This window comes from Ammodytes marinus (genome assembly GCF_949987685.1).
Source record: "Ammodytes marinus genome assembly, chromosome: 3".
Taxonomy (NCBI): domain Eukaryota; kingdom Metazoa; phylum Chordata; class Actinopteri; order Uranoscopiformes; family Ammodytidae; genus Ammodytes; species Ammodytes marinus.
In genome coordinates this window covers 10,810,527-10,838,346 of record NC_137232.1, presented here as the reverse complement: position 1 = coordinate 10,838,346, position 27,820 = coordinate 10,810,527, and the positions used below count along the sequence as shown (strand labels likewise).

General features: G+C 41.0%; 2 protein-coding genes across 2 annotated transcripts; one reads left to right on the top strand and one right to left on the bottom strand.

Annotated features, from left to right (window-relative positions):
* Positions 1-477: 477 nt before the first annotated feature.
* Positions 478-13,555, bottom strand: prss59 (serine protease 59, putative). Its single transcript, XM_080053029.1, has 10 exons — positions 13,517-13,555; positions 12,419-12,631; positions 11,922-12,103; positions 10,958-11,190; positions 9,391-9,526; positions 7,102-7,216; positions 3,030-3,225; positions 2,081-2,171; positions 1,730-1,932; positions 478-812 (listed from the first exon to the last, which is right to left on the bottom strand). Exons 2-10 carry the CDS (start codon positions 12,623-12,625, stop codon positions 703-705), a joined length of 1,473 nt encoding a protein of 490 aa, XP_079909155.1. The 5' UTR covers positions 12,626-12,631; positions 13,517-13,555; the 3' UTR covers positions 478-702.
* An 820-nt stretch (positions 13,556-14,375) lies between these two features.
* On the top strand, positions 14,376-25,991 carry psmd2 (proteasome 26S subunit ubiquitin receptor, non-ATPase 2). Its single transcript, XM_080053536.1, has 21 exons — positions 14,376-14,545; positions 15,661-15,717; positions 15,831-15,995; positions 16,733-16,854; positions 17,221-17,445; positions 17,987-18,145; positions 18,720-18,864; positions 19,728-19,788; positions 19,901-20,047; positions 20,336-20,442; positions 20,560-20,687; positions 21,069-21,156; positions 21,246-21,408; positions 22,041-22,142; positions 22,334-22,485; positions 22,596-22,679; positions 23,220-23,388; positions 24,277-24,371; positions 24,645-24,771; positions 24,907-25,025; positions 25,202-25,991. The coding sequence occupies exons 1-21, from the start codon at positions 14,423-14,425 to the stop codon at positions 25,382-25,384; spliced, it is 2,721 nt and encodes a 906-aa protein (XP_079909662.1). The 5' UTR covers positions 14,376-14,422; the 3' UTR covers positions 25,385-25,991.
* The last annotated feature ends 1,829 nt before the right edge of the window (positions 25,992-27,820 follow it).

Here is a 27,820-nt window from a genome sequence, read left to right as displayed (position 1 = left end):
TTTTGAGGGAGGAGACTATATGAGAGATTTTAAAGCTTATGACTATATGAGAGATTTTAAAGCTTATGACATCTCTAAAGGTTGCTGTTGAAAGATAGTTTCTCAATTAGAAATGATGTTTGTCAAGAGTTGGGACACAAGTTGTGACATTGCATATTAAATCCAAAAGCAAACGTTATGCTGTGAAATGTTCTATTCCACACACTTCCTTATTTTTGAACTTTTTTAAGAACATATTTGAGGGTTTTGCTGTATTTTCTGGATCATGCTACCTGTTGGTCCACAGTTGAACAGTTAAACAGATCCGAGTGGGTTCATTGAAAGACATTCTTAATTCAAAGTCAAAGTCAAACCTTCAAAGTTGAATTTAACTAGGCTATATAGGACTGTCGGAGAGAGCACACACCTCTGCTACTCTTAGCTTAATGTAGAAGTATATCCTGTTAGCTCAGAATGAAACTGAAAATGCCGAGCAGGTCAAATAGAAAAACATCTTTATTCATCAGCTCAAAATTTTCTGAGTCATTTTAGAATTACCTGAACTTTGTACCTATAGTGATGCTTGTGTAAAGTGCCTTTTCATGTCATCTCATTAACGTGGCAGAACAATCAGCAGTCTCCCTCCAGCGTCAAAAGTCCGGACATAAGAGTCATTATTTTTGCTTTGCGACGCCAAATGGTTGGTTGGTACTGAGCTGCCGGTCACTGCTTCAGCCACTGCTGGAGGAGTAAGAAGACGTGGTCTCTGGCCAGAGTCAGCTGGGGGAGATCTTCCCCCCTGGCAGGGTACATGTTGGCACAGTGGGCTGTTCCTGGATCAGACACAAAAAAATATATATATAAAGAAAATGCCAAAGAAAAACTGTAAAACTGAGATTTTCAGAGTTGTAAAATAAGAGCAATTATCTAACTAATAAAGTCAGAGCTGAACAAGTATGCAATTGTTCTACTCTGAAACTGTTGGTTGGCCTCTGTGATTTGAGGCAACCCTGAACGTAATTCAGTTTTCAGTTAACTTTCTGTGACTCGACAGATTTTAGACCTGGAAATACAGTGATTCAGAATGTTCCTCAGAAGCCTACTGATCAAATGTGGGTCAATGAAGAGATCAACCTCTTCTCAATTTCAATGCAAAGCGACAAAAATGTTGCATTTGAGACTAATAGTTATATTTAACCTATAAATGTCTAAAAAACATCTCACTTTCTAATCAAACTAGATGTCGGCATGGATTTTGATCAGCAAAATCACCAAATACTACTCTATTGACTGAATTTGTAAATACACTGTATGTTATGGGCCTGCAGCCGAGGTCAGCAGACAGACTGACTGTTTTGAATACTTTTGCAGATGTGTTTAGACTACTAGAGAAGAAATGGACAAGGCCATATCACTATCTGTATTGTCACAGGCAGAGAGGAAAATGGAAAGCATGTCTGTTGTACACTGTCAATGAATAAGGAGACCTAAAATTGTATGTGTATTGGAATGCATCTTCTTAAAAAAAATGTTTTAACTGTATCAGTAGCTGTGTATCTGTGTATCTGAATCTTATGGCAGTGGGGGCGGGACCTGATAAGCCTTTGGCTTCTCCTGCCACCCTTCGGACGATAACACAAAGTAATATGTATGAATATGCAAAGATAAAATTGTGTATTGTGTGTAATTGTCCGGAAGAATAATAATAAATAAAAAATAAAAATAAATTGTATCCAGAGGGATTTGTCACCTTTGATGAAGACAGCAGGGAGGTCAGCCGCTATGTCCTGGGTGATTCCCAAGGCGTGCCAGGGGTCAATGGAGCCGTTGGGGAACACTATTCTGGAGGAGCGGATGTCATAACCGCCGTAATACTCGTTGGTCTGGGCCACGGCCTCCGCCAGCTGATCAGCACTCACATTGTAGAAGTCTGCACACTGATTCACGTGATACCTAGAGGAGAAATACTAAATTTACTCATATTGAAACTGGAAGCAAGAATGGAAATGGCCAGTGTTTGATGTGGAAATAGCAGAAGGTGCAGGGCTAAAAACATAATTATGAGTTTATTAGGGAGGGAGGTAATGTTTAGTATACTCACACAAGAGGGAAGCCTGTGAATGGTTGGTTGGGCGAATCGGTGCTCTGGTAGAATCCAAATTCAGTGCAGGTCTGGTAGACCCATTGTCTCCCTGACAGACACACACACATGAGAGATGGAGCCATTCATTGGTTAGCTGATTAATAAAGCTGATTAATGGCATTTTGAGGGAGGAGACTATATGCAGAAACAACTCAGTGGCTTTTTAAAAGACCACTTCCTGTTCCAATGATTGCCCCCCTACCCTCATGAAACTGAAGCTGTGAACTGTAACCACTGCTCAGGGCAAAGCTACAGCATATAGAAAGCTCATTTTTGGTTAAACACGCAAATAGTGTTAATTAATAATCGAGACAACATGGGAAAAAGAATATTTAAAAAAGGCACATCCCGGATTTATAATAGTCTTCTTCCCTCAATGTCAAAATAAAAAACACCCCATGGATGTAAAATTCAACTTTGCCCAAAGTAGAAAAAAAAACATTATTTTGGGATGTACACGCCAATCCAGGAGTTAGTTTGTAGTCAAGTGATGTAATGACATTTCTTTTTGGTGCATAGCGTGCTTAAAAAGCCTTTCAATAACACCCAAAAGTGGGGTTTCAACATAATGACAGTAAAGCCACTGTCTTGTGGCTGTGTAATATTCTGATGATGGGAAAATTGGCATTTCAACCACCGCTGCAATGGATCGCTCCTGTGTTATTGTTGGACGACAGCGGAAAATTTCAATGTGACATCATCTTGCCTATGCCAGTTTATTCACAAGAAGAAAACACACACCACTTGACAACCTGCCAACCAAATGGACCGGGAAGTACACGGTGCATGTTTTTTCCAACAGTCATGAAGTTATTAAGGCGACATTTGAAAATAGAACCCACTAAAATAACCATGTTTACACATTCGAAAAAAAAACACTTTCCAGTATGTGTGTCCATATACCCACCTCCCCCTGCAGCCAGCCAGGATGTGTTAGTCATGTCTCTGAGGTAGTTCTTGTAGCTGGCGTCCAGGCATTTCATTGAGAAGGTCTCCATCATAAGGTGGGCCACCGCAGCATAGCGGGCGTAGGGCTCACCCAGTGAGGTGTCCCCCATCAAACCACACAGCACCTTGATAGTGATGTTGGTGCCCGTCACGCCCTAAATGAATATCAAAGAGAAGAGAAAAAAAGGAAAGTAATTAATGTAAGGAAGAATGCAGCTAAATACACAGAGGTCCTGAAGAAAACATGTGACAGAGCACTCACTACCGAGGACTGACTGGGGCAATGTTGTGAGAACGTTAGCATGCATTGCTCTTATCACAAAAGTGGTTTTGGGGTTAAGTTAATACTGCGTTACAGGAGTGCTGTGTTTGTTTTTGTTTTTTTACGAATGACTATACAGTATATGCATATGTTTGTTTAATATGTTAACATTAACTGTAGCCTTCATACATCTTACGTATATAGCTCGATGTGAAACATGATGTGTCTAAAGCTCATCAAAATGTATAACATGTTTGTCAGAAACATGGATTAAAGAAGGCAAAAGCATGGACTTTGAACTAAAGGGACTTAAACTGGTTTGTGTCAAAATATAAGGTTTGAAATCGTAAATAGAATGTGCTCTGCAATTGATAACCTAATGGAATGTGTGACTACTGAAATTCAAATGAAAGATAAATGTTAATTATCAACTGTGTGTACAGAACACCCGATTCAAAAATGGAAGACTTTATAGAATAGATGGGAGAATTACTTTCAAAGGCAAATCAAAAGAAGATATTTATCTGTGGGGATACAAAAAACTTTGATTTACTTAAAAAAAAAAAAAAAAAAACTCATTCACTGACTGAAGAATTTGTAAATACACTGTATGTTATGGGACTGCAGCCGAGGTCAGCAGACAGACTGACTGTTTTGAATACTTTTGCAGATGCGTTTAGACTACTAGAGAAGAAATGGACAAGGCCATATCACTATCTGTATTGTCACAGGCAGAGAGGAAAATGGAAAGCATGTCTGTTGTACACTGGCAATGAATAAGGAGACCTAAAATTGTCTGTGTATTGGAATGCATCTTCTTAAAAAAAAAAAATAATAATAATAATAATTGTTTTAACTGTATCAGTAGCTGTGTATCTGTGTATCTGAATCTTATGGCAGTGGGGGCGGGACCTGATAAGCCTTTGGCTTCTCCTGCCACCCTTCGGACGATAACACAAAGTAATATGTATGAATATGCAAAGAGAAAATTGTGTATTGTGTGTAATTGTCCGGAAGAATAATAAATACATAAATAAATGTGCAAAAATGGAAACAAATCTACGCTCTGAATCAGCTTTGAGTGCAGAGGGATTCATCAAGATAGTTGCTGAGGATGTTTTTTTGACATTCTTGAGCTTCAGTTTCATTATGAAACATCATGCCTGGGGTAATTGCAAGGCTCTCTCTCCATGCTAAATATAACTGCAAATTATCTTCTTCACAAAGAACATGTACTTGAGCACCTGTAGGAGATGGACAATTATCATATAAATTGGCCCATCTCTTCTGGCAAGACATAATTCAGAACAGCCCCATGTGTCTTGTCTTATTGTTCCTTTTGACAGATAACTGGCCATTACATAACACATTTCATTATTACAGCTATCACTTCCACTTTATGGCAGAACGCGCAGAGCCAAAGTGTAGATGCAAGATATGCAGCAGAAAAAGCAAACAAACTGTGATGGTCCCTTGCCTGCACACCAACCCACAATGCTCCAATAGTAATACACTAAGGCTATACTCATTGGCAACAGTCCGATACTTGTGCTAGTGCCTTTCCAGGTATAAACTTTCCAAAAGACAAAATGTAGTGTTTGAATGAGGGATGGACGAGTAAAACAGTTGGGCAGTGCATGCAATTCCCTTTGCATGAAAAACCACTACCGTAGTCTACGATCCTGCAAAGAGGGACTGTTGATGCTCGTTCTACGAGCTGTGGCGTTACATGACGTCCTTCCGTATTTTGTAAAGCACCCCATTGATAACCCCTCGACTGTGAAGCCAGCCACTCGCTCTGACTCTTCTGATAGAGTTACACCTCGGCCCTAGTTCTCACACCCAAATTCCTCAGTGGTACCTAAAACCTGGTAGTTAGCTCCATATACCCAGTGCCTTTATATCAGCGAGGCAAGCTGCTGGCTGCGTATATGTCTGCTAGTGCTGTGGGCTCCTCTCGGTTATTTTATGAGCGTCTCTTTAAGCTTGGGGGCGACAGGAAACCAGAGAGACCACAGAGTCTTTTGTTACTTTTTCACATGGGCTTATTGGTAACCGGACTCACGTCTCCCTCAAGGCACCAGAGGGGACAGAGAGAGGGGATGGGATGGAAGAAAAAGGGGGGGGCGAAGAAAGAATGGGTGGATTGGGGACTGATGTACAGTAACAGATAACAAGAAAAAAAGGAAATATATGATGTGTCTAAAGCTCATCAAAATGGGAACTTCTTTGAAAGAGCTGTAAGATTTTCCACACATTCGGCAATAGGGCTGGGCAATACCACACAGTTTTCAGGATTCAGGGTTGTTTTTATTTTCTCCTGATAGAAAAATTAATTCTAAAATTTCTAAAAGTGGAAGGCAGCCCCTGATTGGTTGATGTAGTCATTGACATAAACATGGATCAATGAATATGAAGATTGTCGTGAGAGATGGCCAGCCATTGGCGACTATAATTGATGAACCAATCAGGGGCTGTCTTCCGCTAAAGGGATGGACGTTATAGGTCTGAAAGCAAGCCCTGATTGGCCCAGTCTTTAAAAAATAAATTAAAAAAATCAGCAAAGTGAGACTTCTGCAGCCCATTCCTTATGTAGTCTAGAGGCTACAATCTACATTGGAAGTTAGAAGCAGCATAACACGCCCAAATCTCCAACAGTCGCTGATCAAGCTGCATTGTTGGTAATGAAGGCAACAGGGAGAATGTGTGCACTAAAAAATAAATAAGGCCATATCTCTGGTTCCGCTGCGTTGGTTTTGTGTTGCTTCTTTGTATCTCTACACGAGTGCCTGAACAAAGTCAACAAGCACACAGCCTCCGTTAACAAGCCCTTGGAGACCCTCTTACAACTAAAGGCAGCATCTCTGGGCCCCTCGCTCACATAACAATGCAGGGTTTATTATGTTTCAGTGTGCTGCTGCTGCTGCTTGGTTTGCCTGTAACCCTCCTTCACCTCATAGCTGCCTTCCACTCAACCAAGACTGGATACCAGGTCCTACCCCTGACCTACAAAAGGCTCTAATACAAAACTCTCCCTTTCAACATTCATAAACCAGGCCATATCTGATATATTGTTCCTTTACCAGATGTCTGTCGAGTCGCCCCTGAGGAGATTGAGGTAATTATATTGGAATAATTTCTCTAGGCAAAATTACAAATAAAATTGCTACCAGCCTTGAAGCTGTAGCTCCAGCTCCTATTTTCAACTCGGAACTTCTCCCATCATATTTCTCTTTCCATGTCAGTGTATTAATATTAAATTCTAAAGACATGCCTGGTGTGGATTTTTTCGTGAGTGATTTCTCAGCACTTTTTGACACATGCATGCATCAAGTAGACTAAAATATAATGATGAAGCTGATGAAAATGTGTGCAATCAATCAGCATGGTTCCATGTTCCAAAATGACTCCAGTCTTTATGCTATGCTAAGTGCCTGCTGGCTCTGGCTTAATATGTAGTGCGCGGACATGATCTGTCTGCTCATCTGTCCTTAATAAGTGAAACTGAATCTCCTAAAAAGGGTTGAACTATTCCTTTAAACACTTAATAACCTATGCGAAGAATTCCCATTAGTAAAATAGGCAATAAATGGTTTTAACGTGTCATGGTCTATATACTGTTTGTGAGCAATGAATGCTTGTTGTGGCTTTCAAGAAAGCAAATAAAAAGGCAGCAGCTGTTGGCGTAAAATGATCAGCATCTGCCTCCAAGATCCATGTTTTTTTCTACTCATGTCGTTTGGCAATGCTGCGTGTACCCTGCTCTCACCTCAAACCCCCGGTTGTCTTCATTGTACTGGACCACGTCCATGAAGTTGCCAGCCAGCGTTTCCAGGAAGTAGGCAGAGTCCACCTCTGTCTGGATCTGCAGTGGGGAACACAAGCTGGGATGGAGGGATGGAAAGTGGGGGCAGACGGAGAGGTGGAAAGTTAGACCAGAGCATGTTTTAGCAACGGTACAGTGCATATTGCCACATCTTCTCATTTCCTGTTAGTTCACAGGAAATAAAACCTAATGGCATGTCTTTGAAAGTCAAAACTTGCCACCAGCCAATGTTTAGGGCGTCTTATGTAGGACAACCAGCTTGGCAAAACAGCAAGCATGAATGTAGGTGGACTGTGTTGATGAACAATTATTGCCCAACACATCCACGTCCTGTCTACAGAATTCATAGCCCTTTATTCAATCGGCTGCCAGGCTTTAAAACCTCAACAGAAAGTAGCTTTTTTATTTTGTTGTACCGCATGTGTACCTCTGGGATAAATATACTTGTCTGACGTTTGAAATGAACTTATTTTAATTAAAGGTCACCTATCATGCAAAATGCACTTTTAAATGTGTTTTCAACATTAATATGGATCCCTGGCCTGACTGGAGACTCCCAAAGTGTGAGAGCGTCTCCCTTTTTCACCAACTCACCTTTCTGAAAACCCGATTTTCATTTTCTTAGTGAACACATTTTCGACCCACACTGATTAGGGTCGTCAGTCAAAGTGACAGTAATGAGGTACGGTGGAAGTGACATACATGTAAGGTTTGTTATACTTTCCTCCAATCCAGGTGTGTGTGTGTGTGTGGATGCTAATGTGTGTGCACAGGGAACAATCTTAAATGTTTTTCATGATGAAATAGTGACGCAAGTCCTGTATCCTCTGAGACATTGTGGTTTGGAAGCTGGACAAGCCTCCATACTCCCCTTTGTGACCTTTTGTGTGTTTGCCCCCGCATGAGGACACGTCTGCATCTACTGTCTGCACCATGTGAAACAAGTTACATTTAAATAAGATGTCCAGTGTGGTCAGCGCAGTGCAGACACAAAGACAGGGCTTTGGTGTGTCTCCATGACAGTGCTAGTATGCTGAGACTGGCGGCCACACCATTATAAAAAGCATTTTAAGTGTGTTTATTCATCAAGTGGACTGACCTTACTGTCACTATAACAACCTCAGATACACAAATATAAAAAGAACACCAGACACTGACATGATGACTGAGGAAGGAAATGATGAAACAAGGGGCTGAGAACATGTGCCTACAAAAAACTAAAAGCTCAAGGGAGATCTTTAAAGTTATATTAAGTATATATAGGATGCAAAGGTATTTGAAACCATGCATTAAAAGTCTAGACCATGTGACACTAAAGCCACCCACTGAAACCTAAGACTGCAATTGGATCATACTAACCTAACACAATTAATAACTGAACTTTACAAGCTTTATTAGCTGCCCATAGACAAGCAGTGTAGTGATGATCATTTACACTGTACATATATCTGGCCATTGTATTTTACTGGAGCAGGTCCCACATTCCAGAGACCCAGTCTCAATCCAAAATGGCTTGAGGGTACGCTCAGCAAGCTGTAACGGGACCCCACTCAAAGAGGGTACCAGGACAAACCTGGCTGCTCTTTTGAGGCCTCTAATATAGCTCCAGGTATCACTGTGGTCTACCCCTGTTCTCAGACTGACGCTATTAACGCCAAACAGTGCTGTTTCACCCACAACATCCCTCACTGTCCAGAAATGAGCAGAAACAAAGAAAGAATTGGGTAAAAATTTAAAAAAATGATTGTCAAGAGTCAAAAAAGGCTATTGATACTGCTTTGATGTCTGTATGAAAGCTGCAGCACAAGGACAGTTAGCTTAGCTTACCTTCTTAGGCTCAGCATGACAGCAAACAAGAAGGCCTCCCCCCCCCGGTAGCCCAGCTGGTAAAGTGCATAATACCATTTTCCTCTTTGTCTCTCTCTACTATCTAATAGTAAGCATCACAATACCAAAAAAGTCATTTGAAGACTTGGGCTCAAGGATTTTACAAAAGAATATTCACTGATGAAAGTTAGTTGCAGCTCCGCTATTAAGATGTTTCCTATATTGATTTATGGAGTTTATTAAAAATAAATTATTATGAATATTGTAATTAAAGTCTCATAATGCAATCCCTACTTCCAGATCTTTTGGGATGACGTACATTGGCATTGGTCAGCTCAAATGTTTTTTTTCGTGTAAATAACAGGGTAGAGAAGACGTGGGCTACAGGGAGTTGAGATACTGTACTTGAAGTCTTTGGTGATGTTGTCATGGGTCTTGGGGTCCTTCAGGCGCTCCACTAGGGTATCTGAAGCCTTTTGCACCAGTACGGGGCACTCTGGGTTCTCTGAGGCCAGCGAACGCCACACAACCTCCAAGTACTCTGACAAAACATAAAGGCAAAAGGGTGGAGTGGACACTTAGAACGCAGGCTGCTTATAAAGAAAGACCACAATAATACACAGGAACAACCATGAGTTAAACATACAGGACTATTTTCTGAGGCGCTGCAAAAGGCACCAATTCATTTTCTAAAATAATGCATGAGCACTGAACCAGCCAAGTGCTTGAGAGAGTATTTACTTAAAAAAGCTTGCAGGTCTCAAGCGAAGTGAATTACACAGTTTATGAAGCTCTAAACACAGGCTTTCAGAGCAGAGGAGAAACTCCCACATTACAAAATCTTGGAATATTCCCACTTGGAGTGAAAGTCAACCTTAACTGCTGACTAACTGCGGCGCTGTTCGGGGAAATAATACCTTTGTGGTCCCCTGACGTCAGTACACCATGCACACTATTCTTTGTGTGTGTTTTGTCTCTGGATAGAAGAGAACTTGGGGCTGTGTGTGTGTGTGTGTGTGTGTGTGTGTGTGTGTGTGTGTGTGTGTGTGTCTTCGTTCAAAGCTACTTTGATTCCAGCCTGCAGCCTTCCGGAGGAAAACAACGAGCTCAGCCAAACACAACACATACACAGATAGAGAGTGAACCCTTCCTCATCTTTGATCTGTCTGTGACTCTTCCTTCCGAGACACTGAACAACATTGGAATGTTGTGGTGAATTGCAAATTTAACGCTTGACGATGTGGTCTACAGAAATGTTTAATACAAGATTCAAGAAATATATAAGAGGGTGTTTTCTTTCAATATGGTGCACGAAAGGTCACTTAATATGCAAAATACACAAACATGTATTGGTTTTTAACCTTAATCCGGGTCTACCAAAGTATGACAAAAAAAACACACTCTCTTTTTCACTGCCTTTCTGAAAACCTGTGTTCAAAACCCCCAGTCAGATTTCTCTCTCCATGTGACGTCATAAGAAGGGAAAGCCACGCCCCCTCATTACCAACCTAACTTAGCACTGCCTCCACCTGTGATACCCCTCAATCAAACTGGCAATTAGATTCAAATCAGCAGTTAGATTCAGGACCGAGAGCAGACTAGGTCATTTGGAAGGCAGGGCTCTCAAATAGAGGGTTTCAGACAGAGGCTGAAAAGAGGAGAGTGCCATGTTGAATACAGTTTCAAGCAGAAACCTAAATTAGTGAAACATGTAATGAAACAATCTTGAGTAATCCTTTATGTGGCATCGGTAATTTGTTTTATTGACTCATCTAAAAATCTCTTATTCACCAATAAGGAAAGACATACATCTGTATAAGGATGAGAATGCAGTCCAATATAAGTGTGTGTGTGTGTGTGTGTGTGTGTGTGTGTGTGTGTGTGTGTGTGTGTGTGTGTGTGTGTGTGTGTGTGTGTGTGTGTGTGTGTGTGTGTGTGTGTGTTGTTATGTCATACAATGCCTCTTTCTTACCTGGGAAGTTGACAGCGGCGTGAACAGGTGCACTGGTGGCCACAGAGGCGTGGACCAGGTGGGGATACTTCAGCCTGAACCAGGCGGCCAGAGAACCCGGGTACGACCCGCCAAACGCTACCCACTTCCTATTGGTCAGACCTCGGGTCTCTGCCATCGCGGTGCGGAAGTGAGCTAGGTCCGCCAGCGCCTGACGACTGCTCAGGAAACGCAGGCTGTCTGTGCTGACGTCACTATATGTACAAAAGAGGGAATTTTGTTTAGTAAGGAATAGGTGCAGCTTCATATACAGTCCGTGCAATACTACATGGACCATTTGCAGGACTGTCCTTTGAATGCTGCATTGCCATCTACTGGTCCACTAGCTGCTGTACACACACCAAACACATGAAGCTAGTGGGTGGCCCGAGATTTGTTGTTGTCCTTTTGTTGATCCCGCAGTATTGCGCAAGCAGAGCTGCTGAAAGCTCTCAAACTGCTGTGAACACATGTTGAGGGTGAGGGTATAGTAGTGGTTGCTCTGTGGCACGGGTCAATAGTGTAAAGTTATAGTTCACTAAGGTGTGAGAAATCTGTTGACTGGAAAGAAGCCTTTCGAAAAGCATTGGATAAGCAGCCTTTTTTTCCCCAATCCATGCAGATAATGATGAGGTTAAAGAATTATGGCAGTGGGTGGAGTCAAACTAATTGGATTCATGTCTCTAAAACTTAAAATGATGAACCTGTTTGTACTGCTGCTAATTGACTGTCTATGGTATCCACACTAGAAAAGAAAACAGTCCAGAGTTTTTAAAACTGCAATAGGTTTTTAAAATAGGACTGGGCTCTTGGATTTCAACTGCATGGTTATCCTGGCTGGCAACACAAACCAAAAAAGAGTAAAAGCGCCAGAGTTTGTAGTAAACTTATCTAAATGCCCTCTTTTGTACAAGGGCATGGATCAAATCAGCAAGATCAAACCCACACTGTAGGGTGACTGTTTCCATAGAAGCGATGTTCCAGCATCAGGCATAGTGCTCCTAGTTTCTGAGCATATGTGAGCCAGGTGCCAGACTGCATCCAGGCTGGATTAGCCGGGCCCTCTCCACCTATCATCAGAAACACTGGACCACCTGGCTTGTAGAAGGCTTCATTTACAAAGAACCTCTAAGGGAGGAAAACGAGAGAGAGAGAGAGAGATATGAATGAAAAATCCTAGATAGGGGGATGTCAAGTCAGGTTTACATCAGCACATATTTCATTTTTAGAATGATTCCAAGGGTCAACATTTGAAACAAAATGGATGGGTGAACATTAATACGCTATTGAATGAGATCATATACTAAATAAAATGCATAATGTGTTACCTTCAACTAAGCCCATGAGAGAGCAAGGACTAGCTAAATATTATCCATTTGCTCATTAAAAAAAATATATATATATATTTTAAGCCGTGTATGATACATGCATACACAGATTTACCTGCTTCCACTCTCTGCTGTCTGCACCATTGAAGTGATCTAGTTTCTGAGTGAACCACTGCTCCTCTGACCCAGCTGTCTGGCTGTTATCCTGCACATGATTCCACTTTCTGAAGCCCTTAAACCGTCCCTCTCCGACGACAAAGAGCGAAATCAGGAAAATTAAGGTCACTTTGCACAGAAGCAACCGACACCTTTGGAAAGCCATGCTGATCTAAACAGGAAAACAGACAGGGGAGCATGTGATTAATTTCCCATGTAGTCACATGACAAGTTCTTGTGCTACCTTAAATGACTCGCTCAACATGGGAGATTTGAGTACATACGGTATGAACAACGCTTACCGTATTTACAATATTTTAAAAATACGAAAGTATTGTATACATCTAGGCTATTATTCATAAATAGAATGGATCGAAATGCTTACAAATCAATCGACTAAAATTATGTTGACTGTGTTGTTGATGCGATACCTAGCGTGGTGTAATGTCTTCGAATGTATCACTCAAAACTCATGTGTGAAAATCATAGATAGTATATAAATAATCCCTCTTATAATAGGTCATTGGTGAAAATACTTTAATCTGACAGAAATGTTCGTTTCTTTTTACTTTTAAGTTTTAAACGCTTTCTTTATGAAACAAAAACAATTGTCATTGTTTTAAACAATGACAAAAAATTACTGAATTTGAACAATTCTGTTAACAAACGTATACATAATACATGGAATCCTCCTTTTGCATGTTTAACAAAAGCCTATTCCCTCATGAAATTAGGCTATAGGACAGAGTTTGTAATCTCTAACATTAGAATGCAATGTTGCAGTGCAAATAAATTGGAATAATGTAAATAAATAATAAATAAATACAAAGAAAAATATAATAAATCAATTAGAAATGGGCTACAATAAGTCAGATATTAGTATATATTTTTTAGCTCGAGTATTATCAATTTTGAAATGTAGCCATTGAATGTGTAGGCCCAGGCTATATTTCTATTTAAGTAGAGTCCAAAATGGGGTAGATTTATAATACCTACTCTTATGTATATAATATGTTGTAATAATGATAATATTGTTGATAAGAAACTGCATTTTTACCTTATTTTAATTTGTCACTCGAAGCTGTTCCGGTGTTCTGACATTTTCTGCTCCCTCGTCAGATTTTGCTACCTATCAGAAAATGCTACCCTACGTCATGGTAGCGTATAGACAATTACCTCATCAGACGATGCATCCACTACAGAATCACGTTATTTTACACCACTACTCACCCTATGTAGGCCTACACACAGTGTAGCCTACACTGTAGGAATATGGGGAGCATATTTTGATGCTGTTAGTGTTTAATAGCCTATATCAAATTATGCTACCCTATCAGAAAATGCTACCTCACGTAATTGGTAGCGTATTTGATCTGTAGACCCATTAACTATCAAATAATGCTCCCACTACAGAATCACGTTATTTACAACACCACTACTCACCCCATGTAGCCTACACTGAAAGCTGTATATTTGTATGCTACTTTATAACGTTATTATAGATTTAGTAGGGTATAATGTGAGATCAATTGTCTCTATCAAATAATGCTCCCGCTACAGAATCACGTTATTTTACACTAGTCTGGTAAAGTTAACACATAGAAAAGCCACAATTTAAACATATGTGTAGCATAATTACGCAGTTAAAAACATGTTTTGAAGAAAATACTCGGTAGCAAAAAAAGGTAGCAGAATCTGACGGCTGCTCACGCAGGATTGTTATTTTCGGAATGCGCATGCGCAGAACCACTAGGGAGCAAAATCTGACGGGTAGCAGAAAATGTCAAGTCACCGGTGTTTTTTTGAAGCACGTGAAGTAATCCAAAACAACCACAATCTGCGTCAACGGCAGAGGGCGGTAAAGCGAAATCACACCTTCTCCACACTGACGAAGAAGAAGTGGCCCACACACAAGAGTAGTCCTCAGTTCGTTTGCTAGCCGACAGTTCACAGAGCCGCAACTATGGAGGAAGCAAAAAACAAAGAGAAAAAGCAGACCGAAAAGACCGATGAGAAAGACAAGGAGAAGGAGAAGGGGGATAAGCCCACAGGAAAAGACAAGGGAAAGAAAGCGGAACAAGAATTGGTAAGCCGGGCATGTTTATCTTATTCAGACTTGTGCTAACTGACGTTATGTTATTTTGCCTTAGTCACTGCCGCTTTGACAACATGGCTGAGCAGGCCGGAGACACAGCCGCTCCACATACATCACTGACAACCTCTCCGTAAAGTCCAAATCATTTCTCGTATAAAGCGCTCACATTTTGATTTGGTCAAATTTCATGGTCCTCCAAAGGCATACAAATGAGCTCGCCAAAAAAGCTAACTTTAGCCTAGCCTAGCCTACCTCAGCCGGTATGCTAGCGTTAGCTCGCCGGTTGTTATCTCGTATGTCCGTGCTGACATCAATGTTAGCTTTGCTCCCAGAGGTGCTAGCAACGTTAGCCAGGTTTAACTTTAGGAGACTCACTGTATGACACAGCAACTAACATGGATAAGAATAAACACTTACACCACATTGTAACATGTATTATGTATCAACCTAACAACTGCTAACAAAGACTGGTTTGGCAGTTTAGCGGCTTTTCAAAATAGCCAACACCAAATGTCACCGGTGAGGGTATTTTGTTCCCTTGTGGACACTGAGCCACACAAGTATTATCGTTGTGTCTATGCTTTGACCAAGATTCCAGCTTTCGTAATTGGTAAACATGTTATTGGGATTAAATGAGACGGTTATAAAGTTGGACTGCTATAGTATACATCTAATGGTTATTTGCCAAGTAGCTGTTAGTCAGACACATAACTGTCAAAGTTAGCTATAGTTTAAGTTGTTGCTGGGAGTAATACATGTCTATTTCAAATACACAAACAATGCTTGACACGCACCATGCATCAACAAGGGCATAAGGTCACCAAGCTCGAGCTTGTTTTACTTTCAACAGCAAGTATTCAAAATACATTACATCCTTCTATGCTGCTGCTAGGCAGCTACAGGAGTAGTGTCAGGTTGTTGGGAATAAAAGGTATTGATGTGAAGTTACAAGGCAGCATAAACAAATAAACATTATCACTGCCATCACCAGGTCTTGACTAAAAACGGCAGTAGTAGCAAATAAGTCCTGTCATTTGTTTTGTTTAACACTTTTATAATTTTGGATAAGTAACTGATTGGATCCTCTTCTTTCTACTACTTCCCAGTCAGAGGAAGACAAGCAGTTACAGGAGGACTTAGAGATGATGGTGGAGAGACTGGGTGTAAGTATTTTTTTCATTTTTTTTTTCATTTTCATTCTCTCCCTTTTTTAACAACTCTTGTATGTCGTGGTTGCAACAAGGCAGACAATTCACCCTTTTCTACACATTGTCAGGATACGGACACAGCGTTACACCGCCCCGCATTGGAAGAGCTGCGCAGACTGATCCGCTCCTCCACCACCTCCATGACCTCGGTACCCAAGCCCCTCAAATTCCTGCGCCCGCACTACGCCAAGCTCAAAGAGATCTACGAGGGCATGGCTTCCGGAGAGAACAAGGTAAGGCTCTGCTGTGCTGGCTGAACCTTGGGAAATTCATGACTGGATACTTTTTTTTGTTCTATTTTCAGTTGAATCACCATATGTAAAATAGCGTTCAAAAGTACGGGCAGGGATTTGTGATGCATCTGGTCTCCTAACTAGTGTTGAATAAATACAGGAATTAAGTGTCCAATGCAAATATTTGGAGTTGAAGCTTTAGATGTCTGTTGTTGTTCTTGAATAGTATCTTGTGAAGTGTCACTTGTTCTGTGTTTTTCTTTTGGATAAAATGGCCTGTTTTTATGTATGCTTGTAAAGTGGTGCTAATCAGCATGAAAATAGCAACGTATCATTCGTTCATCTTTGATTTATTGTCTAATCTATGGCATATATATCAGCATAAATGTTAAAGCAATGCAAATACATCAAATATTCCCTACTAATATTTTCAGTATCATTAATCTTTTGATTATTTGTTTTATCAGTTGTTTGGTCTGTAATGTCTCCAAATGCAAACAGTCAAAAACATAAAGGAATTCAGTGTGCTTTAAACGTAAGATCTGAAAACCTGCAAATGTTAACATTTAGAAGTTGCATAAATGTCTTGCATTCTTGCTTGAAATTTGACTTTAACGATTAATCAATTATCACAATCATTTCCGATTAACATCCTGACAATCCACTATTGGATTAATTGACAAATCGTTGCAGCTCTCGTCTTTGAACTAAAAACTGGACTGTGTTTGTGTTGTTAGCGTTTCTGTGGTGATGTGGTGTCAGTGCTGGCCATGACCATGAGCGGAGAGAGGGAGTGTCTCAAGTACCGTCTGCTGGGCTCCCAGGAAGAGCTGGCCTCCTGGGGACATGAATACGTCAGGTAAGTCAGGAGTCATAATCATCAGCCAATGCAAGTAACAGTGTTGTGGTTCTTATAGAAATAGAGATTTTTTTGATGGTATTTATTTATTTAGTATGTGATTTTGTTCACTGTCAAATATGTCGAACAACTTATTTATAAAATATAAATGTGTGCTGTAACTTAGTATCAAATTATTCAGTCAGCAATTTTTATATTTGTGTGTGTGTGGGGGGAGGGGCCTTAGCTGTTAAGTTACAACAGATTTGTTTTCAGTGCGCACACAGTACATACAGTGAGTGGATTGTGAGCAATTATGAAATACTGTACAGTTAATTTCTTGTTGACATATCCAGTAAATCTCTGTGTGTGTGTGTTGTCCTTCAGGCACCTTTCTGGTGAGGTGGCCAAAGAGTGGCAGGAGGTGGAGGAGAGTGACAAGGCGCAGCAGGAGACGCTGCTGAAACTAGTGAGGGAGATCGTCCCCTACAACATGGCCCACAATGCCGAGCATGAGGCCTGTGACCTGCTGATGGAAATCGAGAGGCTGGAGATGGTGGAGGACTACATCGACGAAAACGCCTACGGCAAAGTCTGCCTGTACCTCACTAGGTATGATCTGCTTTGCACTTTGCTCGGGGAAAAACACAAAAGCTATTGTTGAACATGTAAACATTTCAAGAATAGCCCTGCGTTCCAATACCCATACTATTTATTATGGTAGGAAAAAGATTTAGGATGTCCCGATTCTTGTGGCCAGATCTAGTATGGTTAGAAATACTCTGATGTTTACTACATCCGGCCGAGATTTTTTCTGTTGAAAACAGCATCCTATTTCCTATTATCCTATTTGGGCGATTCTGAACCACAATCCAGTGCGTACTGGAAGTGACGTCACATCGACGGAGCCGCCATATGAAAACAAACAGGGATGCGACGGATATAAAAGCAAGATCAAGGTGCAATGTTATGATGAATAATAAATGAGTAAAAGTATGTCCCAATTGTATGCCTACTGCAATCTAACTAGATAATTTTTATGGTCAGGTGTACTGTGTAGAATATAAAAAAGAAAGAGTATGCGATTTGGAACTTAGAGTAGGTCTCATTGTCTTTGAATATCATCTCCTACCTTCCTGTGTCCTCCCTCCAGCTGTGTGAGTTACGTTCCTGAGCCAGAGAACTCTGCGCTGCTCAGATGTTCTCTGAACATCTTCAGGAAGTTCAACCGTTACCCAGAAGCCCTGCGCCTGGCCCTGATGCTCAACGACGTGGAGCTAGTAGAAAACATCTTCACATCCTGCAAAGACATGTAAGGACCCTACGAACCCTGTTCCTACAGCACACAGCTCCATTCCTAATGTGCTTTCAATATAAATGATAGGAGAAATAAAACATTACGTTCTCTGCAAGAAAACGCATTCCAAACTTGAATCTAATATTGGTCTAATAAGAATTCTAAGCCTTTTAATTACTACTTCTACTATGCAGGAAATAAAAAGAAGGGATTTTGTTTTGAACCAACTGTAACCTAAATAAATACCCACCTGATTTGAATACATCAGATTTCTGAAGCCCCATGTTGGCTTCAATGGAACTTTGGATTGTATTTTTGCATAGAGCAAGGACTGTTGATTTCCTCCCCCCCCCCCCCCCCCCATCTCTTCCATTGGAAGCTTATTAGTTATGGATGTCTTGATGGCTAGCATGAACAAGAGGAATGATTAAACAGAGTAAAAGAGTTTGCATGGCCACTGTTGTTTTAAGATGGACTTTAAAAAATTGCTGTACCTGCACTGTTTTTGCTCATCCAACCCCACCCCCCTTCTTTTTTTAAGTACACGTGGCGTGGGCGGTAAATTAAATTGAATGTCTGTGTTTTGCAGAGTTACCCAGAAGGAGATGGCCTTCATGCTGGGTCGACACGGCATGTTCCTGGAGCTCAACGAAGACGTAGAGGACTACGAGGACCTGACAGAGATCATGTCCAACGTGCAGCTCAACAGCAACTTCCTGGCCCTGGCCAGAGAGGTAAGAGACAAATAGGAACACATCTGAAACTAGGGGTGTCCTCCCCCAACTAAGATTTGACATAGTCCAATCTTATTGGTTAGGTCTGGCTGATAGTCTAATAATAATTCTTTTTTATTTCAGTCCACTCAAGGACACCTTACATGTACAATTAGTAAAAAAAATGTGCTAATTGAACCGTATTTTCTATTGCAATATATTCCTCACCAGACAAAGGGACTGAACACTCACTTACCGTTTGTCTTCCTTACTTGGCATAAGATCTATTTTATTGCGACTTAATCTACCATGCTGATTTATTCATGCAAACTAACAAGATTGATTAAGTTTAGTTATTTTCAAATTTTTATGAACAGTATTATTAATAGGGTAGACTAATACCCCAATGAGCGATGTATCATGATTTATTGGGAGAAACCAAGCAATTCCATGTCAAACATTTAGCACCCCCATATAGCCGGAATAGAATGATCCTTGTTTCATAACCAATCATGTATCCTTCCCTCGAATAGTCGACTTCTTCGGCGTCACCCCTATCATGAACCAAAGTTATATAGTTTAAAGGCAAGTTAGGAATTGCATGTAATGTGGGGGACTTGCTCGATTTGAAAGGTTTTACTAGGCCTTTACCGGTACATGTCCAAGTTATTAAACAGCCATGGATATTTATACAGACACTTGAATTTTAAAACGGTATAATTTGAATAGTATGCAGAGGATGAGATGGAGGGTCACTGCAGATTTATAAGAGTATGATTAATATAACAAGATGGAAGATTACAGCCCTAAGCTCAAACGTCACTGTCACAATGACTCAACACATTTTCACCTCCTATTAATAACACTGGTCTTGTCCTTCCCAGTTGGACATCATGGAACCCAAAGTCCCTGATGACATCTACAAAACACACCTGGAAAACAACAGTGAGTTCCAGTCTGTGCAGGTTGACATGCAGCTGTGGCCATGTGAAGTGAGAATAAATTGTTGTTGACGGAGTTGGGGCGTTTTGTGTGACCTCTGTGCTGTGTGCCCCAGGGTTCGGAGGCAGTGGCTCGCAGGTGGACTCGGCCCGTATGAACCTGGCCTCTTCCTTCGTCAACGGCTTTGTCAACGCCGCCTTCGGACAGGACAAGCTGCTCACAGACGACGGCAACAAATGGTTATACAAGAACAAGGATCACGGTGAGAGAATGCAATCGGGAAAAAAATGTACTTTCTAGACTCTTCATCACAGTTACCCCTGCGTTCCAATCCCAATTATTCAATACTAAGTAGTATGACAGAAAGGGATTTAGGATGTCCCGATGTCAAATGAAGAATGCCAAAAATACCCGGATGCCCTAATACATCCAATTGTAGTTTGTTTTAACTTGGCTTATATATGGACATCCATATATTCATGAAGATTTATTTTATTTGTGCATTTCATGTCATTTGTTCAGTGACTAAAGCTGATATAATTGTCCCCAGGTATGTTGAGCGCAGCAGCCTCCCTGGGTATGATCTTGCTGTGGGACGTGGACGGCGGTCTGACCCAGATTGACAAATATCTGTATTCCTCTGAAGACTACATCAAGGTAAACAGCAGGCGAGGAAGTATTGAAAACCTCACTGACCAACTTTTTTCTATTATCTTTCCCTAGATTCTTATGGTTTTTTTCACACCTGCGTCATTCCCCTCTCTCTCTGTTTAGTCCGGCGCCCTCCTGGCCTGTGGCATCGTCAACTCAGGCGTGAGGAACGAATGTGACCCGGCCCTCGCCCTGCTCTCTGACTATGTCCTCCACAACAGCAACACCATGAGGATAGGAGCCATCTTTGGGTGAGGAGATTGTTCACAGTGCACACACATAAGATATAATAAAAAAAAAAAATCTAATGGAAATGTTATCCAGGTTCTATTATAAAATGTTGTATAGCTTTGTACTATAAACTATGTTTTTTTTTTTAAGCGTAGTTCAGCCATTGTATAACTACGCCAACTTGCAACAGTGCAGTGCACCTTTTAGACAGTCGGCAAATCAACTGTTCAAGAGGCACTTCCTACAGCCCCACAAAAATACTGAGCTATTCTGAACTATAAGTTCCAAGTCTTTTGTTGTTCTTCTGAAAATCATTGAGTCTCTCCTCTGGGGGTCAGTAAAGAGCGTCTTTAATGGCACATTATGGCTGTGTGTCTTGATCCTTGTCCTTTTGCTTTCAGACTGGGCCTGGCCTACGCTGGCTCCAACAGAGAAGATGTCCTTTCTCTGCTTCTCCCCGTCATGGGAGACTCCAAATCAAGCATGGAGGTACGGATGCATGTTTTTTGTTTTGTTAAGAGGTTCCTCTCTCTTTCTGTGTGTTCAGCTCTGGAACATTGAAGTGTGTGTGTGTGTAGGTTGTTGGCATTACGGCGCTGGCGTGCGGTATGATCGCAGTAGGATCTTGTAACGGTGACGTCACCTCCACCATCGTCCAGACCATCATGGAGAAGAACGAAACAGAGCTGAAGGACTCGTATGCCCGCTGGCTGCCTTTAGGCCTGGGACTCAACCACCTGGGTAAGCATGGGGCTCAGAACTACTAATAATAACTAGACATCAAAACAGTGTGACAGAACAGAACAAGCTAATACTGGATGTGTGACAGCTTTATGTAGATCAAGAGGTCAATGCCATTAGCACTGGACCTTTACATCCTCTCCCCTGTGATGAGATCCCTTTCATTAAATTCCAGGATTCCAAAAGTCATGAAATTCCTGGAAGAGGTTATCAAATTGGACACAAACTGTTTCCCAAGCCTGAAAATGGTTTTCATTTAACTGAATGTTTTGGTTTTACACATATTTGCTTGTGTTCAAAACATAAATATTCCAAAACATGTCTCACGTTATGCAAAATAGTTCCTTGAATTACTATTGTTTCAAATATTGCTTGCTTGATTATCTTCAAGAATGCCAGGAAAGTGCATATTTAATAATTTATGGCTATTTGGACAAATATGACACATGGCTCGAGAGACGCAGTAAGAGCTTCATTATTGAGCCATATGGTTGAACAACAGGCTCCCTATTTAGATAAGGTTATATAAATTGGGTTGAATGTCACAAAATGTATTGGTAAAAATGTATGGGAATGGGAACCCTGGAATTCCTTGCCATAACTTACCTGTTTGTGTTATTTGCCGTCTGTAGGTAAAGGAGAGGCGATTGAGACGACCCTGGCAGCTCTTCAGGTTGTACCTGAACCTTTCCGCAGCTTTGCCAACACACTAGTGGATATCTGTGCACATGCAGGTCAGTCTCATTAGTGCCTCTCCACATTTTAATTCGTTTTTTTGCACACATGCAGAAATCCATTGCCCAATCTCTTCGCTGTATTCACTTCTGTGTAAGCCAAGTTTACACGGCTCTACCTATAGTGCAATGTCTGCTGGTTTTAATTGTCTCCAAAACTCTCCTTACTCACTGTAATGTGTCCCTCTCAGGCTCTGGTAACGTGCTGAAGGTGCAGCAGCTTCTCCATATCTGCAGTGAGCACTATGAAGCCAAGGAGAAGGAAAAGGAGGACGAAAAAGACAAGAAGGATAAGAAGGACAAAGATAAGAAGGAGACTGCTGCTGACATGGGCTCCCACCAGGTAAGGACTGACCTACTACCCTCATTATCCTCAAACCTCAATGAATTAACCCTCTATTTAGCATTTCTTTGTCAGCTACATTATTGATGCTTATCTTATTTTTCTCTCAGGGTGTAGCTGTTCTTGGTATTGCCCTCATTGCCATGGGGGAGGAGATTGGCTCTGAAATGGCATTGCGGACGTTTGGACATCTGGTCAGTAGCACTGCTTACTCTCAGTTCGCTATTCTTTTAGTTTTCACTTCACCAGCCCTCAGTTTTCTATTGATAATCCTCAATAATGAATCAACATAAAGAGCTATCATGCCAGTATACTGAGTTGTGGCCATTTAAAGGCCTACTTCACCGGCTGGAATATGAAGGTGTATTGAACTCGGAGATCCTATTTAGTATAAATGTGCAAAAAATAAATAAATCGGATCATCTTAGCCTGAGAAAAGGCAGAAAGAGTGTTTTATGGTCTCACTGTCTAACCCTACAGTTTCCTTCTTGTGACATCACAGTAAGGGTTAGGATTAACAGGACAGCTGGGCCAAGGGAAGACTGAGGGAAGAAAAACCTCATTCATTATATTATAATAGTTATTTTATAATGATAGAACGCTGGTTCCGTATGGGTGAAGTATTCCTTTAAGTAGGTGATATAAGCAATAAGAACCACATTGTTTTTCCTCTCTTTTGTAATAGAGTCCCATCATCCTAATATTTCTTCTTGTCTGTGTGTTCATTTGATCAGCTGCGTTATGGTGAGCCCACCCTGAGGCGAGCGGTGCCTCTAGCTCTGGCTCTCATTTCAGTGTCTAACCCTCGTTTGAACATCTTGGACACACTCAGCAAGTTTTCCCACGACGCTGACCCCGAGGTGGCACACAACTCTATCTTTGCCATGGGCATGGTGGGCAGCGGTAAGTCCTGTTATTGACATGGCATGAATTCATGTTTATAGCTGCAACAATACAATCCCCCTATGTAATGTTTTCGTAATGAGTTTTTGACTTTAAGCCTGTTTTAACTTCCTAATTTAATGTTATAGTGTTAATAAAAAAGTATTTTAAGTATACCCCAATAAGATACTTTTATCAGAATTGTTATAGGTATACACTTATATCAATCTTTTATCAATCTGCTTACTGTGGTCATTTTTATTGCTGTGAAAATTTCCATTTCATACTTGTTGCCTATTTTAGGTAGAGGCTTTTTATGCTGAAATGAACTTAACTGAAAGTGTTTAAACCACTAATGTATCAGTCCTTATTGAATTGAATCAAATTCCTATACTAACTACTAGAGCTGCAACGATTAATCCATTATTAATCCATTATTAAAATAATCGCCAACTATTTTGATAATCTATTAATCGTTTCGAGTAATTTTTTAATAAAAAAGGTCCAAATTCTCTGATTTCAGCTTCTCAAATGTGAATATTTTCTGGTTTCTTTAATCCTATTATGACAGTAAACTGAAATATCTGTGTGTTTTGGACATAACAATATATTTGAGGACGTCAACATGGGCTTTGGACAATTGATCAACATTTTTCACCATTTTCTGACATTTTACTGACCAAAACACTAATCGAGAAAATAATCGACAGATTAATCGATTATCAAAATAATCGTTGGTTGCAGCCCTACTAACTACTATTCTAGAAAAAACATTGAATAACTGAAGGGATATCTTAAGTAAATTGTCATTTTTTGACTGATGCACAGTGACGCCTCTCCTAGGAGTGCCTCTAGTGTTGACTTCCTAAACCTATTTAAACAGGCTCTTCATTTTTTCCATTTCCTTAGGCACAAACAACGCCCGTCTGGCCGCCATGCTGCGACAGCTGGCCCAGTATCATGCCAAAGACCCTAACAATCTCTTCATGGTCCGGCTGGCTCAGGTGGGTGGCCACACAAAGGGTACTCTGTAACAGTGGGGAACTTATGGGAAGTGTGTGTGTGTGTGTGTGTGTGTGTGTGTGTGTGTGTGTGTGTGTGTGTGTGTGTGTGTGTGTGTGTGTGTGTGTGTGTGTGTGTGTGTGTGTGTGTGTGTGTGTGTGTGTGTGTGTGTGTGTGTGTGTGTGTGTGTGTGTGTGTGTGTGTGTGTGTGTGTGTGTGTGTGTGTGTGTGTGTGTGAGCGGCTATTGACTCTCTGCTTGTTTGTGTCTCTTCAGGGTCTGACTCACCTGGGCAAAGGCACACTGACACTCTGTCCCTACCATAGCGACAGGCAGCTGATGAGTCAAGTGGCTGTGGCTGGACTGCTCACCGTGCTCGTTTCTTTCCTCGACGTCAAGAACAGTCAGTACATTTTCCTCAGCTCTCTGCTTCCAAGCACACTAAATAGAGTCCATTTCTCTTTACTAATTTAAGAGTTGTGTACTTGTGTTCCCTGTGTTAAAATTCTCCCACTGTGTGTGTGTGTGTGTGTTACAGTAATCCTGGGTAAATCTCACTACATTCTCTACGGCCTGGTAGCAGCCATGCAGCCACGTATGTTGGTCACCTTCGATGAGGAGCTACGGCCACTGCCTGTGTCCGTCAGAGTTGGACAGGTAAAGACTAGGAAAATAAGTAGAACATATTAATTTCCGGAGCTCAAACAATATGTTGCAGCTGAAGCTTAGCTTAGCATAAAGACTAGAAGCAGAGGGAAACAGCTAGACTGAACAGAATGCACCTACCAGCGCCTCTAATGCTCACTAATTCACACGTTCTTTCTCGTCTACAGGCTGTGGATGTCGTGGGCCAGGCGGGCAAGCCAAAGGCCATCACAGGTTTCCAGACACACACCACGCCGGTGTTGCTAGCTCACGGAGAGAGAGCTGAGCTGGCCACAGAGGAGTATCTCCCCGTCACCCCCATCCTGGAGGGCTTTGTTATCCTCCGCAAAAATCCCAACTATGAAACCTAGACTTCCATTCTTCCATTCTCACTGGCTCACTCTTTCTCTCTGTTTTTTTTAAGGGTAGCTCTACATGGCTCTTTGCAGTTGTTATATTTAGTTGTTTATTGCATGGCTGAAAAGAGCAAAGCAGGCCTATCCTTCTTCCTCGCTGTGTCGTCTTGCTGTTGTCAGCGGCCCAGCTCCAGCTGTCTTTAAAAACTGATGGTTGGGGTCTGGTTAATTGGACTGGGATGACACAGTGAGGGTAAAACTGGGACCTCATCCACTCTACATAGAGCTCTAATTTTGATGGACCTCTCCCACATGTACTGTACCAGCTGTTTGACTGACACAGGGCCAGTCCAAAATGGGGTTAACTGTTAAACAACCTCCTGTACATGTCATTACTAAATGAATAACAACTGCTCAGTCCACATAAGTGCTTCAAATGTGATTTCATCCCCCTCCCTCCCTCCCCCCTACTACTTACATCCCGAGTCATCTTTTGTAATTAGAGCATTTAAAAAGTATGTGTTCTTTATCACGTTTTTCTTCTGTTTTTTGGTTTTGTTACAGTACTGTAAAAGGTTGAATCAAAAAAATAAATAAAAATATCCACATGGTGGAAATGTTATGGCTGTGTTCTGTCAATTAATGATGCAAAGTATTTCATGGGTGGCTTATAATGTATTCAAACTCAGAAGTGCTGCCTTTCGCTTAAAGCAGGCTGCAGGCATGTCCACAAGGAGAAGCAGTTGAGTCATACACTTAAAATACTACAGATGCCTACTAGCACCACCTAGGAGAAAAATAAAAGTAGCGGGTACCATCTAGATCGGTCCAAAAATCTTGCATGAATGAATTAAAAGTTTATTTTTTAGTCGTGCCACACATACCCCATCCAACACAGTATTACAAGACACCGATTTTAATACAACACAAAAAGTATAACGTACACAATCAAAATATACTATGTAATACATCGAGCCACGGATAAACAAACTAAATATATTGTGCATGGAGAGAAGCAGTCCAAATGCAGATTTCCATCAATATTTTATGCAAAAACAACAGTATTGACATGTATTGCTGGGGACTTAGATTTCTTCGTAGTACCTGTTCACCAAAATAAATAAATTGTACTAATGCTGGGCTTACACTACACGACTTTTCACGCGATTTGTAGTCGCAGAAAATCTTCCAATGTCGGACTGAAATCACGGGAGTCGTGCGTTGTGGCGCGCGCACGTAATCTCAGTTGTTTGGTGGTCTTCTGACCCGATTTCAACCTGTCGTCTTCCCGTCTTGACGTTCCGACATTATCAACAGGTTTGATATTATCGCTAGTCTCAGGGGGTTGGCTCAAGCGAAATAACGTAAACACTGTCACGCTCTCGCATGCACCAAGCACGACACAGGAGGAGCGGCATTAGTCGCGACCTGTGTCCGCCTGGTGAGGCATTTATTTCGGATACTTTTTCATAGAAGCCTCGGTGGAGAACCAGGCTGACAGCCGCGCAACCTGAACACTCTACCGTCAAATATAGGGTTAGGAGTTAAAGTTATTGGGGGATGAGATCAGCAAATAAAGCTGGTCAAATAACTAAATAAGTCCCCCGCTCGGAATATTGAATTAACTTGTTTTTAATTAAATAATCACAATCGCGTTTGCGGAAATAATATTAATCTCAAAAGGAATCTGTAGTCTTGCAATATGAGACCCCTGTCTTTTCAAAATCTCACTCTGTGACTGAAAACTAATGACTAGTTGTCTTCAGGTGTGAGTTGATTATCTTTAGATGTAAGAGGGTTTCAGTCAGTCTTTTCAAAGTCTTTTAAAAGTCCTCTAGTGTAAACCCAGCATAATGTGTAATGAAGGAGAAATTGCTACGAAGCAGGTGTAAGACTCGTGGCCTCTCTGGTCTCAAGTTTATGATATATCAATGACTGTGTGTCCTTGGTCTCTTGTGACACGGAGTTCAGTTTGCTCTTCAGAACATAAAAACAAATGTGAATAAGGGTTTCATTAATATTTAATTTTGTCGACATAATTGTATGATTTTATTTGTGGCAATCTAAATGTTAAATGGCTTGCACCGACTGTGGCACACTGAGACATGCCATATAACTACATGCTTTTCATTAACAGACTGATAAGTATAATGCTGTGGCCCATATTTGTATTATTACCTATTATAATCAACTAATTATAACACCGTTGTAATCTAATAATTGCTGAAACAATTTAAACATGAAGTCTCATTTAAAATCAAGAGTATTTTAAACATTACTTATTTTGATCTCTGAAAAATGGTAACTTGTCTTTATTTTAAGAACAAAGTTAAAATGTCTTCAATCGTCTTGTTGACGTCCAAACATCATAAGGATTATCAGAGAGCACGTTCTGGGAAAATTTCACGTGATGGGATTTCGCCGGAATTACCTAGCTACCGGCTTCCGGGA

Coding starts and splice junctions, on each gene's coding strand:
- prss59 (XM_080053029.1), bottom strand. CDS start 12,625: ATGGCTTTCCAAAGGTGTCGGTTGCTTCTGTGCAAAGTGACCTTAATT. Junction 12,104..12,418: donor ACAGCAGAGAGTGGAAGCAG/GTAAATCTGTGT, acceptor TTCCTCCCTTAG/AGGTTCTTTGTAAATGAAGC. Junction 9,527..10,957: donor CGCCGCTGTCAACTTCCCAG/GTAAGAAAGAGG, acceptor ATGTTTTGTCAG/AGTACTTGGAGGTTGTGTGG.
- psmd2 (XM_080053536.1), top strand. CDS start 14,423: ATGGAGGAAGCAAAAAACAAAGAGAAAAAGCAGACCGAAAAGACCGAT. Junction 15,718..15,830: donor TGATGGTGGAGAGACTGGGT/GTAAGTATTTTT, acceptor ACACATTGTCAG/GATACGGACACAGCGTTACA. Junction 15,996..16,732: donor TGGCTTCCGGAGAGAACAAG/GTAAGGCTCTGC, acceptor TTGTGTTGTTAG/CGTTTCTGTGGTGATGTGGT.